Source organism: Bacillus rossius, chromosome 12 (genome assembly GCF_032445375.1).
Source record: "Bacillus rossius redtenbacheri isolate Brsri chromosome 12, Brsri_v3, whole genome shotgun sequence".
Classification (NCBI taxonomy): Eukaryota; Metazoa; Arthropoda; class Insecta; order Phasmatodea; family Bacillidae; genus Bacillus; species Bacillus rossius.
Window position 1 is genome coordinate 7,315,518 of NC_086339.1, and position 20,070 is coordinate 7,335,587.

General features: G+C 37.7%; 3 protein-coding genes across 4 annotated transcripts in view; 1 reads left to right on the forward strand and 2 right to left on the reverse strand.

Moving 5' to 3' along the window:
- The window catches only part of LOC134537453 (kinesin-like protein klp-20), a 109,969-nt gene extending 106,943 nt beyond the window's left edge, over positions 1-3,026 (forward strand). For both annotated transcript variants that reach the window (XM_063377909.1, XM_063377908.1), the window contains exons 13-14: positions 323-467; positions 2,200-3,026. In XM_063377909.1, coding sequence (XP_063233979.1) covers positions 323-467; positions 2,200-2,507 — 453 coding nt within the window. In that variant the 3' untranslated portion in view covers positions 2,508-3,026. The remainder of the gene's footprint in view (positions 1-322; positions 468-2,199) is intronic.
- Positions 3,027-5,630: 2,604 nt separating this feature from the next.
- LOC134537457 (pyridine nucleotide-disulfide oxidoreductase domain-containing protein 1) lies at positions 5,631-7,143 on the reverse strand. The gene has a single exon (XM_063377913.1). It carries the CDS (start codon positions 7,141-7,143, stop codon positions 5,749-5,751), a length of 1,395 nt encoding a protein of 464 aa, XP_063233983.1. The 3' UTR covers positions 5,631-5,748.
- Positions 7,144-7,159: 16 nt separating this feature from the next.
- Positions 7,160-14,743, reverse strand: LOC134537458 (small ribosomal subunit protein mS40). The gene is made up of 5 exons (XM_063377914.1): positions 14,562-14,743; positions 10,580-10,733; positions 10,139-10,236; positions 8,858-8,988; positions 7,160-7,301 (listed from the first exon to the last, which is right to left on the reverse strand). Exons 1-5 carry the CDS (start codon positions 14,640-14,642, stop codon positions 7,160-7,162), a joined length of 606 nt encoding a protein of 201 aa, XP_063233984.1. The 5' UTR covers positions 14,643-14,743.
- Positions 14,744-20,070: the final 5,327 nt, after the last annotated feature.

The following is a 20,070-nucleotide window of genomic DNA, read 5'->3' on the forward strand; positions in this document are numbered from 1 at the left end:
GTCAGTCCTCCTCACATGTGAGTAAGTATGCTGTGTGCTGTTTATCTGATGGCACTGACTTAGGTTTTTTTTACAAACTATGGTTTAGTGTTTGTCCAAAGTTTTTCTTTAATGCTATATTTAGATAACTATTTTTTTTTTGCTAAAGTTGGTTTCTGGCTGTGTTACTCACTGTAGAGAGACGAGCATTGACATGAAATAATCAAGATGCACGCTAGAGAAGCAGATTGACTGATACCTACTGCCACGTTTGCTAACAAAGCCCAGTACTAGTTTTCTGCTCCAGTCTGTTAACGCACAACTCTGCTGTTTCTGATTACAGACAGTGAATGAGGCGGACTTGTCTTCGCCACAGCTGGAAATTACCCTCGGAAGGCTGTCGACTGGCTCGACCGGCACAGACAACACTGACGAAGATGCACTCGACCAAACCCAGTCGTTTATTTCACAGGGTTCCAGCACAGCAGGTAACATTTGCACCCCACTAAATTGTTGCATAGAAATGGCTGTACGGGAAACGATGAAATAACTTCTACCATCAAGTACTGAACTCTGCTGTATGTATGAAGAAAGATAGTGAAGGAAATATTCAGTTAATTTTTATAACTACATACAGTAAAACATTTATCTGACCCTTGTTGGTCCATATCAGATTTGTAGACGTTTATTTGATAATCACATTGCATTCTACATTTATGCAAAACAAAGACGGTTAGCACACGAGAGTGTTTCTGACAATGCTCCATGTAGAAGGAAGTGATGAATTCTTTGTTCAGAAATGATGTTAAAAGTTACTTTTATATTTAAAAAAAATTTTTTTATCACAGTAAATGGTAAGTCTGCTTATTTAAGAATATTGTTTTGCTTATTACCCATATTATCTGAATTTTCGATTGTCTGGATTGCCTTTGTTCCCAGTTAGTCCAGATAAACAAAGTTTAAATCTACTTATCCATTCTACCAGATGGTCTCCTGAGGATTGATACTGGTATAATTTGATAAATACATAGTTTACTTTTTGAAGCTTTGTGGTGAGGTAGGGAACTAAATGCTCAACTCTGAACCAATGCTTCGTTCAATTTATGAACGCAAGGTTGGCAAGCAGCCTCATGGCTGGAATCTTTTTTCAAAACTTGCATGACCCATTCCCCGAAGCTTTTCTATGCATGTTTGTAAAGCACAAAATGCTAGCTTTGCAGAATTTTTGTAGCCATACACCTTAAAATTTTACCTTCACCTGATTGTACATTTATTTTTGTTTCAGCATCCACTAAGAAAGTTTGAATGTATGGTAGTTATAGCAATATAAAAAAAAATTAGAAATTTTTTTTAGTTTTCATTGGAGCTGTCTCGGATGCTCCGAGTGTACGATGTTCTCAAATAAAGGGCGACCTCCAATAAGAAAGGTCTTTCAGATATTAGACAAAATTATGAAATAACTTCAAACTTAAAGACATTCAATAAGACAGCAACTGTGAGGTATCTAAATTAAAGTATATTTTAATACAAGAACTACTCACATTATTCAAAATTACTTAAAAATCTGTGTAAGTATTAATGTGAATTATTTTTTTGTTAAATTATTTAACCTACAGGAGATTTTAATTTTTTTTTATTATTTTACATTAGAAGAAAATGTTGCATCTTAAGGGGACCGCCTCGTCAGGGGTGTATGTGTGTTAGTGAGGTGGGATGATAAGCACGACGCCCGCTGGTGCTCCTATTGCGGTATCGCCTCTAAGCGCAAGGCTCCGAACTGGCGCGCTGTCTTCTCGTCGTCACAGGATAACTGTGAAATTTGAGCGGTGACCGTAATGTTATGTGGTGTAAAAATGAAGGTACAGGTGTAATGCAAGTCCCTCAAGTGCTTTTAAGAATCTGTACCGGATGTTTTACGCCTAAAAATTACTCCGAAAACATGCGTTTTAGCCATTTAAACGCTTCTAAAAAATATAGTTTAAAAACTTAATCAGAAATCAAAAGTACTTTTCGGTCCTCGGCGAACTCTTAAAATGCTTTTCGTAAGCAGACCCCCGCTCTTGATATCTCGAGTAGTTATGAAATTGCTTTGTTTTTTCCTGAAGCTCTGAGCACCGTGTGTGTGCCCGGGTAGACGGAGCCCTTAACCGCGACGTATGTTTCAGTTTCCTTGTCACCAGCTGATGAAGAGCAGTGTTCACGTAGCTGGTGTGCTTGCAGGCCCGGCGGAGGAGACTGCGGAGGAGATCCTGTACTACCTGCAGGACGGCTGCGACCGCCTGAGGGAGCGGTGCGGGGGCGGGGAGCGGGTGGGGGCGGCCGTCGCTCGGCTCAGTCAGGCCGTGGGAGACCTGCAGGAGGCGCTGCTGGAGACCCCGTCGCAGTGGGAGCTGTCCAGCCACTTCTCCCCGCCCAGCCCCTCCGTCACGCCCGCCAAGCCCAGCCTGCGGTCCCCGGCGGTCGCGCGCCAGGCCACGCCCAAGTGCGTCTCCTTCCGGCTGCGCGACGACGCCGATGCCGACGCCTAGCCGCCCTCCATTGTCTGGCTACAGTCACTAGTTCTGGTGGTTTCCATTGTCTGGCTACAGTCACTAGTTCTGGTGCTTTCCATTGTCTGGCTACAGTCACTAGTTCTGGTGCTTTCCATTGTCTGGCTACAGTCACTAGTTCTGGTGGTTTCCATTGTCTGGCTACAGTCACCAGTTCTGGTGCTTTCCATTGTCTGGCTACAGTCACTAGTTCTGGTGCTTTCCATTGTCTGGCTACAGTCACTAGTTCTGGTGGTTTCCAATCATACCACTTTCCTGAGGTTAAGACACAATAAACTTCAACTGCGGTTTTAATTCAGACATGGTTGTTCTTGATTCTCTTATTGATAATTGTTAGATTTATAGCATTATGCGTTTATGTACCAATAACAGGAAAACTTTTTTTTCAACTGTTAAAAATGAAATTGTCACTTTTCAATTAGTTTGTATAGCTTATTAATTTTTTTATATGAATGGGTTTGCATTTCCAACTACTTTGAATACAAGTTAAAATTATAATAATTGTTTTTTTTTTTTTCCTACCTCCCTCCAGAAAAATCTTTAAATGTGGTTGTAAGATTGAAAGACTTTGGATGTATTGGTTGAAATGTAAAGCATGCTTGGATTAATAAAAACATTGTTTTTTTTACATAGCATTGGAGTTGTGAAAACATGAAATGCTTTTAGGCAAACCTGAATCTGAAATATTAAATTAAATTGTAATACTAATAAATAATACTATATATTAGTTTTGCTCTATCTGTATAGTGCATGCTAAATGAATGGTGTGTCGTGTTTTTATCAGGAGACTTGAGGACTGCTACCTTTGAATATATATACTGTATAGAAGTCGCCAGCCCAGGTTAAAATTTCTAATACGGTTTTGAGGTAGTTGGTTAATTCACCGCCGCAATCGCCACCATCTCTAGGGCATCGACTTGTGGTGGTCCCTAGCGGACAAGTGTCCAACTCTTCAAACACCCCTTCCCCCTCCCATTGAACGACCGTGAGCTGCAGTGAATGATAGATGGGGGGTGCGGGGAATGACAGCGGGCGACAGGGCTGCGCCCTAACGGGTAAATAACAACTAAGACGATACAGGGCGTTACGGCAGCGCACTGCAGCGGTGAAGTTCCCAAGCTGCTCATCATACGCTTCTGAAAAACGTAGAGTAAATCCTATCCACTCGCGACTTCTATACAGTATATATATTCAAAGCTGCTACTGTCAGCCAAGAGTTGGAATATCCCAGAACAGCATGTTGCTCTCATAGTCATTGCATATTTATTAAACACCAGCACTGACAAGTTATTTCTGCACATATTTGACCACAAAGTGTAATGTTAATTTTTTTACCCAAAATTAAAAAAAAAAAAAACATTCCATAAGGATTGCAGAACATGTTATTAACAAAAATTTTTGCATATAATGTGTGACCCATACGTGGGTAAATATGGTATACCACCCAATTGTTTTATAGTTTAACACTCCCTATAAACACCCCCCCCCCCCTCCCCAACTAGTGTTTCAGGTAAAACTGCAATTCCTGCAGGATTTGATACATGGTATGACACTACCCTCATTTGGCAGTGGTCATTAACTAAACTAATTCAAAATTTGATTTTAATGCTTGAAAATGAAACCAAATAGCCGTCACCCGACCTCTGTGAAAGGTCCGGGGGGTACCTGATGGGAGCTATGGGCGTCGCGATGCTGCTGTTGTCCGGAGGGGCGCCAGGCTAGCGGACTGCTAGGCTGTTGATGTTGGGTCGTGGGTACTCTGCCCCCGCGTGCCCCGCCAGGTACATGGCTTGAATCTAACCTGAATGGTTCTCCCTTTGTTGTGAAGGCCGCTCGGCCGTGTGGAGGACGGGAGATTACGGAAAATGATTGTACACAAGTTGGTGAGCATACATTTAATTTAGGAGTTTCACCGGGGGCCCACGTGGGTACACGGTACGCTCTACAAGTCCGCTCCGTGGTTCAGTCCCGCTACAAAAATTCTCACCAACACTTGGCGACGTCTAGCGGTTACACAATTAACAAGAAAAAAACACAACACTACGTGACACTGAAATGGTTACCGCGGCAGTCTCGTGGGTCGATGCTCGCTGGAGACGGCCAGCGCCGAAAGTTAACGGGTGCAGGGGGGGGGGGGGGGGGGGCGCTCGATGAGTGGGCTCCTAAGTTCGGCGAAACACTTACGTGAGTGATACGATATGCAGCACGGTATCACGATGAAGACGGTCGGGATAGGCCCGGTTCTACAAAATACGCGCCGAGTTGACGTGGGCAGCGATGAATTAATAAAAGGATTAAAATTTGAAGGTGTGGTGCAGTATAAAAATAATCAATGAAACAAACTTGAATGCTGCCCACGGACACACGTCTGTTCCCGGCGCGGAGTGGTTGGAGACTGCCGAACATGGCCGCCTCGCAAAGAAGAGAAACTTTCTCTTCTTTGTGAGTCGGCACCAAAAACTTATAATAATTTAATTGGTTGTATGATGAGTAAAAAACATGCTTCAGGTGCTTGATTAAAACTTTGCACCTGGTAAATATTTGCCTAAGGCTTAACAATTGTTTTAATTGAATAATTAATTTAAAAAGCGGCACCAAGTTGGCGACTGTAAATTTAACTACAAATTGTCTAAATGTGCACTGTTTGGGTTTGAATTCCCTTAGTTTGGCTAGACCACTATCATAGGCCAATTAATCAAGGCCCGTAGCCGCTGTGGCTAGTAACGAGGGTTGTTTTCTGTTCCGTGCGAGCCGCGCACGCACGGAGTGTCTACGACGCACTTGCTCACTGCATGTGATTACTTAATTTCGTCCTAGTGCCTCGTTTGGGCATTGTTTTCCGTAGTCGAGCCCCCGGGGTTTCGTGTCCTGTTGTTTTAATTCAGTTAATTGAGGTCACGCCCGGGGCGCTCGCTTGACTCAATCCGGCTGGGCGAGGGGCGCGCTCCGAAAACGGGATACGGTACTGGCAGTGCGGAGCACGGGCTTAACGGCCATGGTCGGTACGTCAAAATGAAACAATTTTTAGGTTCAGTTCATGCTGAAAATTTCTAATGTATTGACACCCCTGCAATATGTATGTAGGGGTAATAACTTGACACATTAGAAAATTCACATTTTTTTAATATACATATAATCCATGTAATAATTGTACAAACTGATTAACTACTTAGTCATTTTTTTCCACAGTACACATTATAACTGCGAGTGTCCCGTGCAATCAATCAAAATAATCCTCGATGTCGACTCTGGGGTCCAGGATGTCGATGCCCGTGATGTCGATCTGGTTGAGGATGAGGTTCTCGCACATCTCCTCCAGGTCTGTCTCGCCCACCAGCACGGCGCCCTGCAGCCGGCCCTCCCTCACCACCAGCTTAACGTACTCCTCGCGCGGCGTCACGCGCAGCAGCACCTCGTACTGCCCCTGCAGCCGCTGGCCGTTGTACAGCCCCAACAGCACCACCTTCAGGCCGAAGAAGCGCGTCACATGGGAGAACAGCTCGAAGCAGAAGTCCTGGACCACCGGCTCCGAAGCCAGCGACGCGGACATGGTCTTGGCGGCGTAGGCGCCCATCTGCCAGGCCTGGCGCCACAGCCGCATCTGGAACCAGTGGGGGGCCGCCTCCCAGGCGGCCGTGCACGCGTCCCCGGCCGCGAACACGTCCGGCGCGGAGGTCTCCAGCCTCTCGTCCACCGCCAGCCCCCCGTCCGCGGACACCTCCAGGCTGTTGCCCTGCACGAGCGCCGCCACGTTCGGCGTCACGCCGGTCGCGGAGATGACGAAGTCGCAGCCGTACACCTTCCCGTTGTTCAGCTCGACGTAGACGGGCCACTCCGCATCTCCTTCCCTGACGGCCGTCACTTCGGTGTTGTACTCCACGGTGACAGCTCGCTGCCGGACGAAACTTCCTTCCATATCGTAGTTAGCGTGCCAGTCGGGCCCCAAGGCCGCCCCCTTCCCCGCATGCTGCTCCGAGGAGACGGTGTACTTCATCCTCTTGCAGGGTGCCTTGGCATCCCCTTTACCCTCGTCGAGCCTCGACAGCAGAAACTGGGCGGCCCCCGGGTCTATGTACGGGGCGGATATGTGCTTGTCTTTTATGGCCCACACCATCTCCACGCCTTCTATCTCGTACACCACTTCCGTCGCGATGCCGCCGTTCCCCACCACCACGACGCGTCGCGCCTTCTGGATCCGCCGCTGGAGGTCCTTCACGGAATCTACGTCACGGATGCCGATCACGAATTTGTTTCCTTCGGTGATGAGCTTTGGTCGGCCTCCTGTGCAAATGCACAGTTTCTTGTAACTCACGCACGCACCGTTCTCCGTGAAGACTCTGTGGTTCATCGCGTCAAGTTTTATGACCGTGTCGTGGATGATGGAAACGTTGGGATGCTTATCTGAAAGTGTCTCTGCTGCCTTTTCTTCCACGTCGAAGTCGAATAACATTTTGGTGTACGGGACTACGTTTGTGACGGCCTTGATGAGAGAAGATGCTGTGATCAAGATTACCTTCTCGTCAGAGCTGTGGAAAGGTAACATCTCGGCGCACGAGACGCCGGCAATGCCGCCCCCTATGACGACGAAAGTTGCGTGTTCTTCTCCTGCAGACATGTCGAGATGATGTACACTACTGAGCTAGATGTTCCTTGTAGTACTGACGGTAGTCGTATTCCCTGAACGGGACATCAAACGTGATGAAACCGTAGTCTTTGGCCTTCTCTATCGCTATCAGTAACTGCTCGTGACGTTTCTGGCACAGGCCAGTCTTCCTGAAAAGTTTCAAGGACAAAAAAATTCTATTAAAATACATTACGTACATTAAAAATGATTATGCTGTTTTAAATTTGCCTGAAGCTTAAAAAATTTTTTTTTCTCTCTCTGGAATTTTGACACAACAGAGCATACTGTACTAACCCAAATACAGGCCAAAGTTTTTATTTGTAAAAACAGCCAACAAAACTTAGGTCGGCCAGGGAGAGCACACCAACATCAAATATAATTTAACATGAAAATAAATAATAGTTAAAAAAAAAACTAAAAAAAAAACTTTTATAGAAAATCCAACTAAAAAATAGAAAATAAATTTTAATAAATTTAAACTAAGAAAGTGTAAAAAAAAATAATTAATATAAATTAAAAATAGTGTAAATAAGAAAAAATGTTTTTTATTGTAAAAAAGTGTGGGGTGCATAGAGTCAATAGTTATAAATATTTTATGGACATACATGAATAGACAGATTATCATTTTGATAACATCTTAAAAAGCACCCCACGCTTTCTTTTACAATAAAATTAATTTTTTGTTATTTACACTATTCTTAAATTATATTTATTAAAATTTTTTACACTTTCTTAGTTTAAATTTATTAAAATTTATTTTCTATTTTTTAGTTGGATTTTCTATAAAAGCGTGTTTTTTTAGTTTTTTTAAGCTATTATTTATTTTTCATTTTTTAGTTGGATTTTTTTAATACATCAATTTACTATTAAAATGAATTTGACTAGATATTGCTGCTTTTAATATATATATTTGATATAGCGTGTTAAAGAACTATAATACACAATATTTTCAATATCCTACTATGAAAATCAATGAATTTCAATAAAATCGGGAAGTCATTGATGTTTATTCTAAGTCGGTAATTTATCCGAGAAATGAGCAATTTGGGCGCCTGCTGCCTCCCTTGGATGAGATAGCCGGTTCTCAGGTTCCCTCCGAAAATTTCATCTTATTCAAAGTCGGTAACTTAATCTGAGAAATATGTGATCGGTGCGCCTGGTAGTTTCCCTTCTTGATCTTGGCGCAAAGACACTACTAGTTTAGGAAAACAAAAAGAATTGCTAATCCTGATTATCCTAGTAAGGATAACGGGTCTAACTGTTTAAAATATTGAATTGTCATCGGTCCTTGATAAGTATGCCAAATTTCGAGTCAATCCGTTTTGAAGGGGGGTCAAAATCATGTTCAAAGTTTCCGTTACATACTAACATACATACGTATGAAGCTAATAAAAGCGTGTTAATCACACAACACTGAACACTTGAAACTGATATCTGCCAAGTCATCTTTGTTCATAACAGCAGAAAATTGCACATATTAATACTAGTTTGAGTGCTATCCTCCAACACGGCTGAAAATAAATAACTATTGTTAATCAGTGGATCAAAATCAAATGTTCAGAACTAAAATAATTGATACTCACAGATTTAGTGAGCAGAGTGGATTTCATAGATGATTTGAGATTTTAATCATCATGAGAAAATAACTGACTGAAAAAATACTTGAAAATCCCAACGAACAAGCATTAACTCGGTGGGAACTTACGTGAAACTGAGTATTTCGCCGGTGTGCGGTGAGATGAACTGCTTCAGCAGGTCGACATTCGTGTGGTCGATGACCAAGTACTCGTCCCGGCAGATGGGGCACGGGTTGCCCGTGGCGATGATTCCCTGCCTCTGAACAGAACATGCAAAGGTAATTGTTACTTAATTTTAAATAAATTAATATTTGTTAATTACAGAGTTACTACAAATACAACTGGAGATTTTTTCCTAACAGTGAAGCATTGTATGTATTTATTTAAATACAGGATTCAGGATTTTTTTTTTTTTTCAAAACTTACTTCTAAAAAAAATTTGTTATACTTTTCACCACCAAATACCTTTAGGATCACTACACATTTTAATCTTTACAACCTATTCTCATTACTATTAAATAATTTCATACAAAATTTTTTTTAAAAAATTAAATATTTAACTATGCAGTTGAATAAAGAAAATGTATTAAATTGGTATAAGGTTCAGGCATTAGTAATGAAAAATATGGCTAAGTCAGTTTTCCAAGTATATTTTTGCTTAAAACAATAATTTTACCATAAATTATTATGTTTGAATATTTTTTTGCATACAACAAAGTGCTGTGGTAGATAAAATGGAAGTGCTCCATAAAATTTACTCTGTCATAAATTTACAAAGTCCCACAATCAGGTATTGAGTCTTAGATTCACCCTCTCTTCAACCTGCCACAATCACATCTAAGGCACGAGACAACTGGCGATTCTAAAAACTATTAATGATTAAATGAATAAAAAAAAAGTTTACTGTCTGGTACAAACCAATTTTCCCGTGAAATTTGCTACAATTTGAATTATGCCAATTAACATATGAATAAGCTGAAATATAAACACTATACACTTTGTAACAATAAAGTCCTCAGCTAGCTGACAATTGGATTGAATTACACATACATGAAAACTGTTAAAATTCATAAAAAAAAGTTTCTCGAAATGATTTATGATAAAAATAACATCTCTCGAAAACAATTATTGATTTTAACTTTTTTTACCGATCCAATACGAAAAATTCACAATAGCATAATGGCCACCATCTTTCGACCACAACGCTGCTCCAGATTATACACAAAACATCTAAAAAATAAACGGTCGTTGCTTCAAGAAAACAATATATAAAAGAGCTTTAACTACTTTAGTTAACAAGTTAAAGTAACAGTTCTGTTGTTTGCAAGCTGTCACCGAGAAGGTACACACTGTCTCTGTACAAGTATTCCTCAAGGTATCAGCACACATTTATGACAGAGGTTACGCACAATGCATGTCTTCCTGGTTTTGCTCGGAGCAATGCCGCCTTTGTGATTCCTCCTGTACAGACGCCACACCGGGTCCACTCCGTACGTTTCCTGGTAGGCTGAGAAAACAACAACGTACACGTGAATTACGTAAAGAGACACCTCACATTTCAGCTAGGAATAACTTTTAACAATATGCACAACATTAAAAAAAATTGGTTGTCCTCATCTTACCCTAATAAAAATCAAAGGATTCACTTTCAAGTAGGCCTATATGTATAGTAGGCATAAAAGCCTTGTTTGAAACTTTTTCATGAGACCAGGAATAATTCAAGCTAAATGCAGCGAGGTATAAATGATTCTGTTGTAGGTCACCAAGCAAAAAATTTTGCTCTAAAAAGTAAGGTTATTAATTAATAGTCAGCACAAATTAAACACAAGTTAAATTTATAAATGACATACCTTTACTTTTCAGGTAACTTATGCTTGTTTCCACTGAGATGATTTGAGTCCTGTCTTTACTAGGATCTATGTTTTTCACGACTGCTGTCTCTTCTCCTTCGGCAGTTTCTTGGGCCAAACACCGCCCCAGTGACACAGGTCTAGCAAGTACCTCCTGCGACAACAAAATGCACTACCATGGTTCGTCCCCTCCTGTGAAATCAATAACTAAGGAGTTTAAAGGGACCTCTTTACAATTATCAACATTGTAATATCACAAAATACCTCCAGAAAATTATTTAACTACATAGTTATTGTAAATAAAATTATTTTGTTGGTTAGTTCTGTAGAACGTGGTATATTTATTTATTGAAATTGGGCGCCTAATTTTATATATATGTTTCTCCAGAAATAAACAATTGATTATGATTCCTCTTATTAATATTGTTTTATCCAAGTTATTACACTCATTTGTTCCTGGCTAATTTGTTTCCGCTTACAAGACATGTAAGTGTCAAAAATGTGTAATAAGGAAGTGTAGAGTGAACCATAAACTAAATATTCATTTAAGAATTCTATTTGTAAAATGTATATTTTAAAAGTAATGCCAAAGGTTAGGAATTTGACGTAACTAGTTATACCTTCCAAAATATTAGTTTTTTATTATCTTGACTTAAAAGAACAAGCGAACATAAATGACATCTATTTAGGTGATCAAATAGTCTCAATAACATATATACTATATCAGTGATAGTTATCTGTATGCGGACATATATTCCTAGAGAGCCAAAAATCTAAGTAAAGGTATTTCATACTAGTAATGTCTCGATTCACGTAACCTTATGTCTAGTTCAGTTGTTCGGAGACACTGCAAACTCTGCAACACTGGACATCTGGATAGCGGTAACCAGAGACAAGGATGTTTCGACCAGCTGAAAACTACGAATACTACTGTTCTAATTGTAAAATTAGATGACGGCAGTCCAGCATCCTTCTCTGATCCTGAAAAGTCTTTATAATTAATGTGAAACGATCTCACCGACGTAGACAACATGGAACCTTAGATGTATGGTCGTCATGGTTGTGTCGGGAACTCAGGCCTCAGAACTCTTGTGACAGCGACTGACGGCACCGACCATCGTCCTGCAGGGATGGAAAGTACGAAGATTCGAACCCAGGATGGTCATGAATGTAGATAACGACCGAAGAGTAAGTTCATTCTTGAAGTTCGGAAAATCCATAATTCCGTCAAATTAATGCGGAATTTCATGAACCCAACTTGACGTCTATCAAAATAACGTAACTCCGCTGTAGTCTCTTCTTGTGAGCTGAACGGAAATGTAAAGAGAAGTACGACCCTCACTCAGTACGTATCTTCCTCTCCAGATAATTTTTCCTTATTTTATTTGCTTTTTACACATCCATATTCGAAAAACCACTATCGAACGAATACCTGTTTATAGCAACCATAGATGAATTAAACAAAGATGGAATTGAAAATCCACAGACTTATGCAAGTAGGAATAACGAGAATTTAAACCGCGCTAAAATATAGTAATGGTTTTATAAATGCATAGATAAAATAGCTTTGCAATAGCATCATTAATTAGATTTGAGGCTCTCTATTCACATCTTCCTCTTACTTTTTTTTTAACATAAAACATTTAAAATAAATTACATCAATTTTGCACTCATAATCTCATAAAAAAATGAAGAAGAAAAAAAACTGTAAACATAGTGACGGTTTACAGTTCACTTCTTAAGGTAAGCCCATATCATCTAGAATTATCTCTGGAACACACATGTAACCCAAGCATAGTGTCAATCTAAAATTTATAGTCCTAACATTTAATCTGATAACAAAATACATTTACTTTATACATTCAAGGTAAGACAATAAAACACTTTTTTAGTTTAGATGTGAGATGTTAATTATGAAAAACCAATTCAATATTTTTTTACACATAAAATCTAATCACAAATCTATATGCATAAAGAAATGCATTATGCATATACATGTATGTATACACATATAATTCAAAATTGTATTGCAAATATGTTATTTGCTGCCAAGTAGGAAACAAATGAACATTAAAATACCCTAGTTTATAGATTATTTGAACACAATCAATCTTTATTTAGTTTTTAAGAATTACTAGTGAGATTTAAAGACTTTTAAGGATTCTTATTAAATTAAAGACAAATTAAGGACTTTCTAAGGATATTAAGGAGGGTACCAACCCCGACTACTGAGTTACTGCTGAGTATAAAACAGTATTTATCACTTTTATGCCGTTATGGTGCTCATTTAAAAATTGATTTACGAAAATAGCATTTTTAATAGTGTTGATATCCCATGAATGGGCCATTTTTTTTTCAATAAAAATTACTAAAAATGAGAAAAAGAGAAAAATTCCACCAAAGGGGTAGAAATTGGGAAGGTTTTTTGAAAAACACAAAAATTGTTGTAACTCCCATAATATGATAAATATTGCATCCATTTATGCATATTATAATGCTAATCCAACAAACTTTTGTCTAAAACTTTTTTTATAATGCCACCCAAAACTGCAAGGGGTGGAAAAAAACAGGGTTTGGAAGCCATAAAAATTTATACAATTTTAGTAGTCATGCTATTAAATCGGTTCAAATTGTTTCTAAACCTTGAAATATTATCTAAAAGCTTTGGCTGAAACAATTTTTGATCAGACGAACTACTTATTTAAAAAAAAACCAAGGGTTAGAAACTGTCAAATTCATTCAAATTTAATTAAATCATCTTAATATTTTCTTAAGCCTTGAACCAAAGCAAATTTTTACACATCCAAGTATTGGTGCAAAGGATGAAATACTGTGTTTGAAATTTTAAAAAAAATTCATAACTATCTTAGTAGGCATAATATGAAATTTGTTCTAATACTGGACAACATACTTATAGAATGTTATGTAAATTAAATTCTTAAATATTCCAGAATTTTCTAAAAAATTTCAAGAATACTTTGGTACTTCAAAATCTACAGATGCCTTTGGTCTATGTCAAAAGGAATCTTTTAATGTATCACACTGCACAATTTTCGTTTATTTCAAGCCCTTACCAACTAAATAGTTTTTTCCCCCGCAGTTAAGCCCGAATTTAAAAAAATATATATTCTTCAGTTAACTGTACAACAGTTAATCAAATATTTTGAATGTGGCTAACCTGACACAAATCTTTATATTTAATTCTATAATAAATTAAAAAACAAAAACCCTAGGCCTACATTTTCTTAGTCTTCATTGAAGAATCATAAAAAATCTACAGCAACCCACATGAAAAAATTACTACACAATTAAAAGAAAACAATAAAAGGAAAATTATAATAATAAATTAACTTAAGTATTTCAAGGGAAGTATAAACCCCTACCCTAGCACGTCATATATAAACAAAAAAATATATTTTGAGCAAATTTAGTTTTTTTTATGCCGAAGCCAAAACTGTCAAGTGTTCCCTGACTTATCATTTCTCTGTCTGTCCAAGCAAATATTTAGGAATGCTAATGACATCAGCAACATTATTTTGATGAGATAAGTGCTATAATTCTGGAATTGTATAGTAGACTAAGCCAGAGAAATTAAAAAAAAAAAGCTTATATTTAGAATTAACCTTAAAGAATGCTTTTACATTAATTTTCTCCTCTGTCCCATCATCACGTAAAACAAATGCTCAAAATTTTTTCTCATCCATTCATTTAGCACGTTTTACTAAAGAATAATTCACCTCCACCCCCCTCCTTGGCTAAGAGTAACCAGTGCATGAACATTATAACCTGCCTCTACGCCACCTTCTCCCTTGTAATATTCCTTACTCCATTTTCCTGTTACGTACCCAAAATTACATCACTCAGCTGTCATCCTAAACAAATACCATATTATTTTAGCACATCAGTAATTAGTTAAACGTACTTATACTGATCAGGATAAACAAAAAACGGCAACAGTTATTGGAAACAAATGCTAACTTACCGTTTGAAGATTCCCAGGTACTCGAAATGCCAAAGTATTGAATTTTCTTAACACCACGATATGCCTAAATATAACATTCATAGTCTCTAATAAAAATTAAATATTTCTTTCCAAAAATCACTTACCAAAATTAAACATAACCAACAAATACTTTACACCAGAGAATACACGACATTGGTGATGGCAGAGAGTTACCACATCTGTTTGAGTACATGGTTCGGAGACCTAAGATGCACATAAAGTTCTGCCATTCCCGTTTACTCCCGAACAATTCACCTTCGGCCAACTTCGGGATTTGTTTAATTTTTGCGCAGGAAAAATGAATTCAAATATTAAAAGTGGTTGGTTAGATTAGCTACACTAAAACACTTTAAAACACTCTGGACGGTTAGTTAGGTTAGTATAGCTACATTAAAATAAACAGAGAAATATAAATATATATAAATAAACCCGAGGTTGGTCGAAGGTGAATATTCGGGCGTGTTAGGGCAGGGTCAGAACTTGATGGACATATTAGGCTTCCCCTAAATAATAGCTTAAGCACAGTATTCCAAGTCACAAAAAATAAGGGTTATAGTTAAAGTTAAAGTATTTCAAATGCACGATAGGACAGGGCCAGTATATATTTTGAGGCAACGGATTTAGGTATCGTATTTGTGCCATGTTAATAAAATAATCATACCAGAGCTTTAGATCTTTCACTCAGGTATTATACATCCAGTCATCAGTTAAATCTTTGTTCAGTAATTAATTAATCAGCGTGTCGGGCAGCTGCAACAGCCAGAGTATTTCAGCTGTCATATCCTGCCATCCGCCGACCATATGGCTATGCCATATCCTTAATAAGAGTCGGTGTTCTCCCTACGAGCTAGCACCAACGATCTCATAAATTTCTATTTGGCGCATATTGTAAAACTCATCAACCTCACCAGATTCAGAAGGTGGCAGGATGTGTTTATATTAATTAGCCTTACTTACAATTTGGGATTTGTTTTTAAGGTAGTACCTATACTACCATAAAAAAAACTACTTTTGTGATTGTTTTCACAGGGACCACAGTGGTTGAGTGGTAAGATATACAACAGAACAACAGATGGTCATACAGTCCATTATGCTCCATTGCTACCTCAGAAGGGAGTGTACAGCGAGTGTAAGGTAGTGCGCAGTGCCGAATGCATCGCACGATCAACTTGTCGACTATCGCACACACAATAATCGGGCAATGGTTTTCATCATTTTATGTTTTAATTACTGTATAGAATTTTGTAAACAATAATTTAATAACCGTACAAATTTTTTCAAACTGTTATTTCTATTTCCCATATATGGTTTTAACCTAGCAATAGTATTTAAAAAATATATCTTTTTAATATGGAAAGTAATTGTGTTCAAATAAAACGACATATTAAAACATCAAACTACAATAATGAACATTTCAAGTTGGAAGTAGTTGTTATGTTATAAATAACAGCATTTTTCATACAAACATTATATATGTATGATCTTATTTCAGCACCAATTTCTCCCCTATTGGTGGGTAGCCCTTGGGGGTAGGAGAAGTCGGCCTCCAACTCGCGCCACAAACGATCAAAATACTTTTTCACTTAATACTGGCTAAATATCTTTAGCACCAGCCACTGTTATGTGTCCATGTGGCCATCCCATATCTCTGCTAGCCATGGTATTGTAACATGTGTCCACAGTAGATCCCAGTGCAACAAACAGCATACACACATAATGATGAGCCAGGCCACACCGATGACACCAACCATGTATCATTTGCTGTAAATGAGAGTCTTACCAGAGATTCCGTTTATCATTCCCTAAGTATTGTTAGCATCCTGGGGGGATCACATCCCGGGTACTTTTCTGTATCACTGAACCTACTGTCTTGAAACCACATGACATCATGCACTGGGAACAAATAGAGTCTCTATGTTTCATGATTTTGGGCAAAAGAAATTACTCACCAAATGAAACCCTGGTAATTTTCACTCTTCACATTACTATCCAAAAAGTAGTAGGCGACAGGCTCTCTAGAGTCTCCCTCAAATATGTGGCATGTAGGGTCAGCTGGATGAAGAGAGGGTGAAGTGAAGATATTAGGGAACTCAGCTACCTAAACCATGTCAAAAAGAGCCATTTAATTCTTCTGTCTTTAATGACGTGTTAAAGTAATCTGTTTTTATTTATCTCAAACCCAATGATCTCAGCCACAGAAGTTCGAGGGATTATTCCTCTAAACATTGCACCAGCACATACTGGAACAACATTATATTTGTTTGTGTGAAGAGTTCAAATATTTAAAATCTGTGTCTACTTGTGGCAACAGTGTCGAAGAAATGTTAGGTGCATTTCTTATAGTGGGTTGGAATGTTTCAAAGTAGCTACAATGGTTTAGATGGTCACCACAAGTATAGTGTAGCAGTGATCCTGCGGTTTCCACCTCATATAGTTGGTTTTTTAATGTCTGAAAAATACATAATAGCATTAAAAAGATATCTCTCTTTAATGTGGAAAGTAATTGTGTTCAAATAAAAAGCCATATTAAAACATCGAAATATGATAATAAACATTTCAAGTGGGAAGTGGTTGTTATGCTAGAAATAACAGCATTTTTCATACATGCATTATATAGGTATGATTTGAAATTAAATTTTGTTAATTATTCTCTTATATTTGCGACTAATACAATGATAATATGCATAAAACCCATAGAATTAAAGACTAAGATTGCTAGGTGGCAAAAGTTAGTGAGTTAGTATGTAAAAGCCCATTTATCAAATAAATTCTGTTCATAAATATTTAGTTTGAATATATATGTTACCATGTTTACATCGCCCTCCTGAGACCTGATGTTTTTGTTTCTGCTACAATAATGATGGTGATGGTAGTGAAGATCATGATGGATGATAATGGTAATGATGGGTGATATTGACAATGATGATCTTGCTGATGATACTGATGCAGCTGTTGTTGCTGCTAATGATAAGTGTTGATGTTATGTAGGTAGGTACCTCGGGCATCAGCTTTATTATTGAGTATTTTTGTTTTTAAGATACCTAATTTTAAAAAGCAATCGATATATTGTCATTGCATGAGGTGTTGGGGCTAGTATTTAGTGATGGCAGAGTGGATAATTTTGCTAAATTCTCACTGCATTTCTCTGGTGACAGGCAACAGACTACTCTATTACTTTTAGAGTGAGTCTCGATGCTCTAACTCGTAATTAATTTTACACATATCATATTCGGGAATTTAAAATTAATTTTCTTTAGGTAAATTTATAAATGAAATACCTATTCTTTGATTAAGTTTCAAGAACTGACCAGCTGTCGGCTAGGTAAAGGCCCTGTCACACTGTCAAATATATTGTATCCAATAAATTGGACAACAAAATTTGAAGGGTGATTTTGGATTAAATATGTCTTCAAATATATTGTATTCAATATTATTTGACGAGCAATGTAAAATATATTTGAAGTCATTTCACACTATCAATTTTCTTTGAGTGAGCTCGTTTTACCAAACATTCTGTAGAGAACTGTAAATGACAGTATTTAGAATCAAAAAACAAATTTTGGGTCAAGGAACGCGGGCTTTTTTAAGTAAGTTATATTCCAATTTAGGTATATTGTGATCATACACAGTTTAAAATTTACGTTTTCCAGGTGTTTGCAATGCCTGCATTAAGAGCATCAAAGTGTTTCAAAAGCTGTAGCTGTAATTGCAATTAAGTCTTAGTAAACTAGAAGAGAAATCTAAGAAAAGGAAACGCAGATGGTGGACGAGACAGTGGATTCTTTCCCGGCAAACAAATGGTGTTTTACCCCTTTTTGTCATGAACTTCGATACAAAGATGCCGATTCATTTCCGAACTATGTAATAATGGATTCTGAAAGTTTTGATCTTCTTCTTTCAATTGTGGAGTCTCGCATTGCAAAGAAGGATACTCATTTGTGCCAGTCTATACCAGCAAAGCAGAGGCTGGCAGTTACATTAAGATTTTTGGCGACAGGGGAATCATTTAAGTCCCTTATGTTCTCTACAAGTATTCCACACAACACCATCTCAAAATTTTTACCTGAAATTTGTAGTGCAATTTATAGTGCTCTTCAAAAACAATATTTAAAGGTATGTTTAGTAAGAATAAAACATATAATTAAATGTAAATCTGCAAGTAGGCATATCCCTTCTCATTCCCGCTTATTTTCTCACCCAACTAGCTGCTGTTGTATGGACACTTTCACTTGTATTTCATCAAAATTGTTCCTATACTTTAAAGTGAATGTGTTGATTTTTGCTGTGTTTAGAAATTGGCAATTTTGTTTTATTTTGAATTAAGTGTATTTACTGTTACAAACCTCAACCTGAGCCTTTAAGCTAACTTCACCTCAGTCACATTATCTCTTTAAAATAATTTTTTAACGAGATATTAGACCAGGTATGCTTGTTTCGTACAGCCTGGCAAGTATAGGCTTACTGACAAGGATCTGCTACACAAATATTTACATTCACGAAAAATGGTATTACTTTCAAAACTTAAATAATAATAAGTGAACACGTAGGCAGAATTTTAATATTTCTAGGCCTTTCTTGCAAATCACCAGAGCTACTTGCTTACTCAGAGATGCTGCTTTAACATAAGTCAGTACCATCTATTGTCAGGAAATTATGAGTCTATATTCCAGAAAATTCCAGACAATACTTACAGAGTAGCAGCTATTGTGAAATAAGGAGAACAATGACTTATAAGAAAGATTGATTGGGTAAGCCAAAATAATTTTAGTTACATTAAGTCTCTGAATTGAAATATTTTAAAATTTATTTTAGGTGTTATTAATTTGGATTTGTAGGTAAAAGTTCCGAAATGCATATCCTAATTTTGATACCTCATTCCTGATGGCACATTTTGTACGCAATGCTTGCTGTTTTAATTTAGTGTATCATTCAACAATTCCTGAACATAAGCAAAACTGGTATAGCAATCAAATAATGATAGTAAGTTGAATAGAAGATGTTTTCTGGTTTAAGGACCATAATATTCCAAAACTACAGTAACTTCTTTTAGTCAAATATATTAACCTGCACTTCCGTACATACAGATTCAATTGGAGGAAAATATACAATAACAATTATTCCAGCAGGAAATAAAATAGTATTAATTCAATTACTGCATTTATTTCCCATTCGCCATTGCTGATATATAAACTATTACACTTCGGAAACGGAAACAAAAGCGGCCGCTTTATTTTAGATAACTCTGATTGGCTGATCCCATCCAACATCCAACATATTTTAGAACCAGTCCTATACGTAAAATATTTGAAGGAAACTCTAGACATTCAATCTCTCAAATAAACATGGCTGCGATAGTGACGTTGAACGTGACGTCACAACCCTCAAAGATATTGGATCCAACATATTGGAAGGAGTTGGAAGCTAAAATTTGACAGTGTGACAGGGCCTTAACAAAAAAAAGTTGCTCACCACCAGGAGTACACACACT

Bases quoted from the DNA above. Each gene is read 5' to 3' on its own strand.
- LOC134537457 (XM_063377913.1), bottom strand. From the start codon at position 7,143: ATGTCTGCAGGAGAAGAACACGCAACTTTCGTCGTCATAGGGGGCGGC.
- LOC134537458 (XM_063377914.1), bottom strand. From the start codon at position 14,642: ATGAATGTTATATTTAGGCATATCGTGGTGTTAAGAAAATTCAATACT. The intron at 10,734-14,561 runs GTAAGTTAGCAT...TTGTTGTCGCAG, and splicing joins TACCTGGGAATCTTCAAACG to GAGGTACTTGCTAGACCTGT. The intron at 10,237-10,579 runs GTATGTCATTTA...TTGTTTTCTCAG, and splicing joins AAGTTACCTGAAAAGTAAAG to CCTACCAGGAAACGTACGGA.